General features: G+C 46.0%; 1 protein-coding gene across 1 annotated transcript; it reads right to left on the bottom strand.

Annotated features, from left to right (window-relative positions):
• Positions 1 to 4,221: 4,221 nt before the first annotated feature.
• Positions 4,222 to 4,734, bottom strand: LOC132900269 (adiponectin). The gene has a single exon (XM_060942275.1). It carries the CDS (start codon positions 4,732 to 4,734, stop codon positions 4,222 to 4,224), a length of 513 nt encoding a protein of 170 aa, XP_060798258.1.
• Between the last annotated feature and the right edge of the window lie 4,655 nt (positions 4,735 to 9,389).

Below are 9,389 nucleotides of genomic sequence, written 5' to 3'. Positions count from 1 at the left end.
TCTCCCCGTGTCCGCGTGGGTTTCCTCCGGGTGCTCCGGTTTCCCCCACAGTCCAAAGACATGCAGGTTAGGTTAACTGGTGACTCTAAATTGACCGTAGGTGTGAATGTGAGTGTGAATGGTTGTCTGTGTCTGTGTGTCAGCCCTGTGATGACCTGGCGACTTGTCCAGGGTGTACCCCGCCTTTCACCCGTAGTCAGCTGGGATAGGCTCCAGCTTGCCTGCGACCCTGTAGAACAGGATAAAGCAGCTATAGATAATGAGATGAGATGAGTTTTGATGTCTTCAGTATTGTTCTACAATGTAAAAAATAGTCCAAATACAGAAACACCTATGAATGAGTAATGCAAGGGTATACAAACTTTTGACTGGCACTGTATATTCAGGAGTGTGTACACACCTCAACACACACACTTATCTCAACACAGATCTAACATAGGAAACACCTGCTGCTGCTGCTGCTGCTTACCAGATTACACAAACTGATGGATCAGATGGTGCTTGCATGCACGCAACCCAGGATAATACACACACACACACACACGTCTTAGTTCCAGGTACAATATTTTACATACACTACCGTTCAAAAGTTTGGGGTCACTTTGAAATGTCCTTATTTTTGAAAGAAAAGCACTGTTCTTTTCAATGAAGATCACTTTAAACTAATCAGAAATCCACTCTATACATTGCTAATGTGGTAAATGACTATTCTAGCTGCAAATGTCTGGTTTTTGGTGCAATATCTCCATAGGTGTATAGAGGCCCATTTCCAGCAACTCTCACTCCAGTGTTCTAATGGTACAATGTGTTTGCTCATTGCCTCAGAAGGCTAATGGATGATTAGAAAACCCTTGTACAATCATGTTAGCACAGCTGAAAACAGTTGAGCTCTTTAGAGAAGCTATAAAACTGACCTTCCTTTGAGCAGATTGAGTTTCTGGAGCATCACATTTGTGGGGTCGATTAAATGCTCAAAATGGCCAGAAGAATGTCTTGACTATATTTTCTATTCATTTTGCAACTTATGGTGGTAAATAAAAGTGTGACTTTTCATGGAAAACACTAAATTGTCTGGGTGACCCCAAACTTTTGAATGGTAGTGTAGCACAAATAAAGGTCTGTTGGTTAGGAAATTTAATGTAGGATTTTGGTGAATGGTTTAATGTTGAGGACTAGTACGGTATCCGGTTATATAGCACAAAAGTCTTTTAGCACAAATCCAAAGTCTTTTAGCACAAGTTCTAAAGTCTCTTAGCACAACTCTGGATTATGGTCACAATAATCGAAAAAAATACTCATTTTGATATAGGAAGGGGTTTATTATGATTGCTTAGGGACCGGAAGCCGGAATTTCTGCTGCTGTACACGTTAAGGATCGGTTGTTGATCCCTGAAACGTGGACTGAAAATCTGATTCTTTGGTGTCTTTGGATATTTGTAGTTAAGCCATAACAAACCTTGAATTGTGGGCACCGTCACAGATAACTTCAGTCACTTCTGATCATATCACACATTCAACTGACGGTCAATAATTACGCGTTTGCCGAATTAATTAACCAGGGGATTATGTCTCTTGCCCTGCTTGACAATGTGTTTTTCTGACTACAATAAGAGTGGAATCTATTCCTAAAAACTTATTCAAATTATGAAAAGTCCATTTGATATCACATATTACTGTTTTCATATGTATCTGACTAACAAAACTACAAAGTCTTTAACCGAAAAAAAAGACCAATTTCAAAGAAACTTCCACTAAAGTACCCTAGAATGAATGGCAATTAACTAAAAGTGCAATATAAGCATTCAGGAATGACAACCAAAATTAATATATCAATTGTTTATAATACGGCAATCGTGAAGCAAGATGAAGAAGAAGAAGAAGAGATGACGCTACGATGTAAGGGTTGTTTGATCATCAAGACAAGTCTCGAAGCCGTGGCGAGTTTACAGGGAAGTTCACTTTGTTGCAGCATGTTTATATTTGATTTCAATATTTCTTTTTTATTCAATGCTATCATCCGCTAAGAAACGTTATTAAACATCTTTAAACATGAGCAGAAAGTATTCATAATAAAGATTAAGCGTTCTTGGATCTTGTGCTAAAGAACTTTGAGTTGTGCTAAGAGACTTTAGAACTTGCGCTAAAAGACTTTCGTGCTAAATAACCATAAACCACTAGGACTAAGACCGAGTCTTAAAGGGGTTGACACCAAGTCAAGATCGAGTCCAGATTGACACCAAAAACCATCAAAAGCTATTCAAGACCTTTACTTCAACTAGTTGGCTTCTTTCATGCATTACGAAGGATGTACGTCTTGTTAAACCTTGTTCAAGCAAAAAGAAAAGACAGCACAAACATTATTTCTGCAAACTCTTGATTGATATCAAGTCCATATTTGGTGAGACCAAAGTCCAAGACTGAGACAAATCCAAGTACCAGGTCAATATAGAAAAAGTTTTGAGACCACACCTGGGTCAGCCCGAATTAAATGACTATACCTTTATACTGTAGATAATGCAATGCCATTATTTCTGCCTGTTTCTTTATTTGAAGTTAAACCCAAAGTGGGCATGGCTTAAACTGGAATTTTTTTTTAATTGAATATGAACACTACCTGGGTGGCACGGTGGTGTAGTGGTTAGCGCTGTCGCCTCACAGCAAGAAGGTCTGGGTTCGAGCCCCGTGGCTGGCGAGGGCCTTTCTGTGCGGAGTTTGCATGTTGTCCGCGTGGGTTTCCTCCGGGTGCTCCGGTTTCCCCCACAGTCCAAAGACATGCGGGTTAGGTTAACTGGTGACTCTAAATTGACCGTAGGTGTGAGTGTGAATGGTTGTCTGTGTCTATGTGTCAGCCCTGTGATGACCTGGCGACTTGTCCAGGGTGTACCCCGCCTTTCGCCTGTAGTCAGCTGGGATAGGCTCCAGCTTGCCTGCGACCCTGTAGAACAGGATAAAGTGGCTAGAGATAATGAGATGAGATGAACACTACCACTATGCCCATGGAGATATGGAAAAACACTGGAAAAGCCCAAAGTTCAAGCGTTTCCTGACATTTCCTCAACCTCATATCAAGGGACTGATTTGAATCCTGCCTGCAGGGTTATTTTTGTTTACCCACACAAGCTGCATCCCACAGGATCCCAGTCCCTATACCCACCCCTAACAATATACATTTAGTCAAGAACAGTGACACACACTTTCAGTGCTGTAATCAAAAACCTTTTAATTCTAATTTTAATGAATCAGAATGGTTCCTAATAATATGAAAATATTTCACATCCAAAACCTCTGGAGAACTTTTCTTTTGATGAACTTACACTTAATCAGATGTACAATTTCACTTTTACAGTAGTTCAGGGTGTAGGGTGCATTGTTCAGCTGTGGGTTTAGGGTGTGAGGAGTGATTCCAGGTTGTATTAGGGCAGCATTTCTCAACCTTTTTTCAGTCATGGCACCCTTCAGAAGTATGCAAATTCTCAAAGCACCCCCATATAAAATATACACAGTCACGCTGACCATACGCTGACCCCGGCAGTGACATTGTGACATGGGAAAGGGGGCTGTGAGACAAATTTTGATGATGCATGAGGCGGCGATGATCTGCATTAGTGTAACTATCATTTTTTGGAATTTTAATTCATTTTATTTATTTCAATGTTAGAATATATCATTTTTTGACGGCACCCCAGGGTGCTGCGGCACCCCGGTTGAGAAAGGCTGGATTAGGGTTCAGGGAGTAAATTTAGTCCTCTACACTGTGCTGAACTACACCACCCTTTTTTGATTTTTCAAGATATTCAGGTTCCTGTCTCTCTCCACTTAAGGGTGTGTTCAAGGTTAGTTTAAAAGCATTGTTTCAGGATCCACTGTTCAAGTGTGGTTTAGGATGGAGGGCTTAGGGTGTAGGGAGCAGATTTAGTGTTTCTGGGTCTAGGTGGGTGTCTCAATCTGTCTCCAGTTTTACTTTCTATAAATTCTCTTCAGATTTAATGTTTAAAGTTTCAAGAGGTTTCAGGAGGCATTGTTTAGGTGTGGTTTGGGGTGTAGGTGTATGGTTTAGGGAGCTTGGTATGGAGGGAGAAAGGTTAGTGTTTAGGGGTCTAGGTGGGAGTTTCAATGTTTCTCCAGTTTCCACATTCCATAAACTCCTCACAGATTTCCAATTTCCAAGTTTTTCTTCGAAGGCTATGGGTTCCGTTTGGATGTGGATTAGTATGTAGGGAATTAGACACAAGGGATAAGGGTGGGGTCTGGGTCCCTCCAGGTGTACACCCCACTGATGATTGGTGGAGGAAACTCTTGGCCCATGATGATGTCACAGGTGTCTGGGTGAAGCAGGAAACCACTGAAGGTGCTGCTGACCTCAGCATTAGTGAACATTCCATTAGTGATACTGTCCTTCACCTGGAGCCACACTTGATCTCCTATGCTCAGGTGTAGCACCACTTGCTGGGAAGCGGAGCCTAACTCTGATGATTGTGTGTTCTTCACCACAGGCTGGAAGTTCCAGAAGAGTCCAACTTTCAGGGTGCAGGTGGAGGTGGTCATGTGAAAGCTGAAGGCATAGGTGCCATTGACTGGTGCTGTGTACACACCTATGCTCGGGTTGTAGTGCTGCTGCAGGTTATAGATAATATGCCTAAATGCTACTGGCTGATTGGGAGATGGGAATGATGATCTTAGTGCTGCCAAGAATGCAGATTGTATGGCTGGGCTGCATGGACCAGGAATTCCCATCATTCACCTTTTTGTCCATCCTTACATGAGCAGTTTCTCTCCTTGTCTGGTTCACCTTTATTCCCCAAGACTCCAGGTGTGCCATCCATGCCTGGATCACCCTTCAGACTTTTATCACCAGGAGTTCCAGCCTGCCCAAGTAACCCAGGTAATCCGACCAGACCAGGAAGACCTGGTTCACCTGGAGAACCAGGAAGTGAGACACAGCTCAGTGGACACTGAACATGTGCCCTCTTTGGACCCGGGTCTTCGACCACACTGTTCTCCCCACGATCCCCTTTATCACCTGGAACTCACACAGTGGTATTATGAAGGCTCATGTACAAAATGTGTTAAGCAAATTCAAGCATGCATTGTATTTTCACTGACCTTTGAGCCCTTGCTTACCTAGAAAGTCCATTGGTCCCACTGGGCCTCGCTCTCCTTTCAATCCTTTCTCACCTGTGTGTGGGCAAGTACAGTATGTGATCATAATTTGCTTCACAATATTATAGTCAGGGCGGCACGGTGGTGTAGTGGTTAGCGCTGTCGCCTCACAGCAAGAAGGTCCTGGGTTCGAGCCCCGTGGCCGGCGAGGGCCTTTCTGTGTGGAGTTTGCATGTTCTCCCCATGTCCGCGTGGATTTCCTCCGGGTGCTCCGGTTTCCCCCACAGTCCAAAGACATGCAGGTTAGGTTAACTGGTGACTCTAAATTGACCGTAGGTGTGAGTGTGAATGGTTGTCTGTGTCTATGTGTCAGCCCTGTGATGACCTGGCGACTTGTCCAGGGTGTGCCCTGCCTTTCGCCTGTAGTCAGCTGGGATAGGCTCCAGCTTGCCTGTGACCCTGTAGAAGGATAAAGCGGCTAGAGATAATGAGATGAGATATTATAGTCACTTGTTGTTTGTGTTCCCATCTTACCTTTCAGTCCCTGCTGTCCTACAGATCCCGATGTACCACGAGATCCTGTTAACCCCTTTAATCCTAGACCTCCAGGACTTCCTATTAAAACACAGACACACATTTATCAAGTGGACAACCTGAATGGTTGTGATGGTACCTATCACATGTCTAAGCAAATTCCCCACCTATGGGAAGGTGAACTTCATGATTTGAGTTGGAAATGTACATTAGGCTGGGCTGCCAACTCTCACGCAATGAGCATGAGACACACGCATTTGATTGTCTTCACACGCTCACACGCCATACCTCCAATTTCTCATGCTAGAAAAAAATCTAGTTTATCTATCTGATCTAGGCTACCCATTGCGTCGCGCCAACCACTTGCGATCGATCAATTACGCCTTACACACGGCTAAACAGGCAGAGAGGTGTTCCCTTCTGTACACACTCCCCTATGGTAGGTGGCGTATCTAATGATGCTGCACTTGCCGGAAGTTGGATAATTGCCTACCATCAATTTAGAGGAAGAGGAGGGAGAAGAAGGTATCCGAGTGGAAGACGGGTGTCTCAGACAGGTTTGTACATATCCACGCCAATGTGTGGTATTACTGGCGTAATTATGAACTTATATAAAGTTTCTGAATCGTTTTAGCCTATAAGTGTTGTGAGAATATTTAATGCCATATCGAGAGCTGTGTACTAGGCATGCTAAATCATTATAGGTCTACTGCCGTGCCACAGCCTCTATCTTCCCCAACAAGCAGCACGGGAGAGCACCTCCTTAGCACACGTTTATTAAGGCACATTTTTAGTTTGTTTACTGTATGTTATCATACTTTATGACTTTATTTGAAGCCATACTGGAAATGTTGTAAAATAAAGCAAGTAAGAGATAATATTACAAATGCAAGAAGAGCCATTAGCCACCATACCTATTGTTTATTTACAGGGTATTTATTTTTAATTATTTATGATGTATGTAATTGCTCAGTTAAAGTAAATAAAGCATGGTCACCTGTAATATCAAAGAACTTGAACTTGTGAATAATTAAAAAAAAAGACAGAGAACAATATACTGAGGAGACAGGGTTTTAAAGAGGGCAAGATAGGTAGAGAATATTTGTCAGATAACAGGCCCTGACGAATGCTCTATTACTAATAAGAAACATAGATAAGAAATAAATTAATAAGAAATATATTAATATAGCTTATTTAAGTATGACCAAAATTTTTAAGCCCAACTTTGTGTGCACATTCCCACCTATGGCCAAGGTTCAGCTTTTTGTGTTTCAATACTGTTCAAACTTAATCATTTTAATGTTTCTTGTAGGACATGCACATTTTGCTTACTGTTTAAGCATTTTATTTGTTCTTTTGCTGTTGATATTTTTCCCCATGCCAATCTTCTGCTGAACCCAGTGGTGGGGAAAGCCCTTAAATGCATAATGAATAGTCAGTGAGGAACTGTCAAGGACCAGACAGGAGAGGAGATCAAATGCACTCAAACCACAGTTTAATAATAACAGGGGAAAAGGGAGAATGTGTGAAGTTCAGTGGCAGGAGGACTGAGAGGTAGGGATGGCTGGTAGGAACATGGTAGTGACATCTGAGGTCTCCCATCCAAGTACTGACCAGGCCCAACCCTGCTTAGCTTTTGAGATCAGACAGGATCAGGCATTGTCAGAGAGGTGTGGCTGTAGGCTGATAGCACTTGGGTTTCAGGCAGTTTTCCAGCAGTAGTCCCTCAGCAAGCTGGAGATCAGGCGAAGGTACAGGAGAGGCAGGCAAGAGGCAGAGTCGACAGGACAGAAGGCAGATCAGGTTACCGGGGCTGGAGAGCAGACAGAGTCAGACGGAACAGAATATCATCAGGAGTCAGAGTAGTAGGAACACAGAGCAGGATATCACGCTGGAAGTTGCAGACGATCTGACACTGAGGCTTGGGAGAACTGCAGCTTAAATACACACAGGGGGGAAGCAGGTGATCGGCAACAGCCAATGACAGTTACTGAAAGTTAATAAGAGGAAGTGAGAGCGGGCGTGGCCGGTAATGCTGAGTGGAGATGTTACCTGAAGAGAGAAGCCCACAGGTAGGACCATGACAGAACCCCCCCTCAAGGGACGGCTCCAGAAGTCCCTAGCCACAGATCCACCAGGACGGGCGAGAGGAGGGGGAATACCGGTGGAGGGTCAGAACTCCTCTGACCGGTCAGTGTCCAAGGCCTCAGGATCTGGTTCAGAATCGGACTCGGGGACAGTAGCGGTTGGCGCATCGTCATTCCGACAAGGACCCCTTGGTCGACCCCTCCGGTTGGCCGGCTGGTCCGAATGCAGGCGATGAAAGGTGCTGATGAGGGTACGATCTAAAATTCTCCCAGCAGGAACCCACATCCTCTCCTCAGGACCATAGCCCTCCCAATCCACCAGGTATTGGAGACCCCTGCCCCTGCACCGTGACTTCAGCAGTCGCCGGATGGAGTAGACCGGGCCACCATCGATGAGACGAGGAGGAGGAGGAGAAGGTGCAGCTGGGACCAGCGGGCTCTCGTGCACTGGCTTAATCTTTGAGAAGTGGAAGGTGGGGTGCACTCTCATAGACTTGGGCAGTCAGAGCCGGACAGCAGACTGGCTGATTATCCTCTGGATCGGAAATGGTCCGACGAACCGAGGTGCCAGCTTACGACACTCCACCTGGAGGGGCAGGTCCTTGGCTGACAACCACACCTTCTGGCCCACCCGGTAGGTGGGCACAGGCGTCCTCTGCCAGTTGGCTCCAATGGAGTAGCTGGTGACTGACTTGAGGAGTGCAGCACGGGCTTGAGACCAGGTGCGGCAGCATCGGCGTGCATAGGTGAGGGTAGACGGGCAGGTGACCTCTCCCTCCTGGCTGGGGAACAGGGGTGGTTGGTAGCCATACACGCAGTGGAATGGGGACAGTCCAGTGGCTGAGCTGGTGAGGGAGTTGTGAGAGTATTTCACCCACAGCAGGTGCTCACACCAGGCCCTAGGGTTGCGTGACGCCATGCACTGAAGTGCCTTCTCCAACTCCTGGTTAGTCCGCTCAGACTGGCCGTTGGACTGGGGTCGGAATCCGGAGGTGAGGCTGGCGGTGGCCCCGAGCAGGTGACAGAATTCCTTCCAGAAAGAGGAGGTGAATTGCGGCCCCCGGTCCAAAATGATGTCCCTGGGCAGCCCATGGATGCGGAAGACCTGCTGCAGGACGATCTGGGTGGTCTCTTTGGCCGACGGTAGTTTTGGGAGGGGAACAAAGTGTGCCATCTTGCTAAAACGGTCCACGATGGTGAGTATGACAGTCATCCCGTTAGAAGGGGGCAGACCTGTAACAAAATCCAGGGAAATGTGGGACCAGGGTCACATAGGCACGGGCAGAGGCTGGAGCAAACCCGCAGGAAGCCGGCTGGAGGATTTATTCTGATTACAGGTAGGGCAGGCTCGGACGAAGTCTCACACATCCCTGCTCATAGACGGCCACCAGAACCGTTGGGCGAGCAGGTGGTAGGTGCGAGTGGAACCAGGGTGGCAGGCTAGATGGGAGTCGTGTCCCCATTGTATAACCTGGGATCGCAGGTCTTCAGGAACAAAGAGGCGACTTGCAGGGCATGCACTGGGGCTGGGTTGGTCATGGAGGGCTTCCCGCACTCGTTCTTCGATGTCCCAGGTCAGAGCAGCAACGATACAGGGGTCAGGTAGGATGGGAGCCGGATCCTTGGAGGAGGCATCATCCTTCTGGAACTGGCGGGAGAGTGCGTCAG

The sequence above is a fragment of the Neoarius graeffei genome, chromosome 16 (genome assembly GCF_027579695.1).
Source record: "Neoarius graeffei isolate fNeoGra1 chromosome 16, fNeoGra1.pri, whole genome shotgun sequence".
Classification (NCBI taxonomy): Eukaryota; Metazoa; Chordata; class Actinopteri; order Siluriformes; family Ariidae; genus Neoarius; species Neoarius graeffei.
Note: the sequence above shows the minus strand (reverse complement) of the source record. Positions and strands in the feature narration are given on the sequence as shown.

Excerpts from the sequence above, each read along its gene's own strand:
- LOC132900269 (XM_060942275.1), bottom strand. The coding sequence starts at position 4,734 with ATGGGAATTCCTGGTCCATGCAGCCCAGCCATACAATCTGCATTCTTG.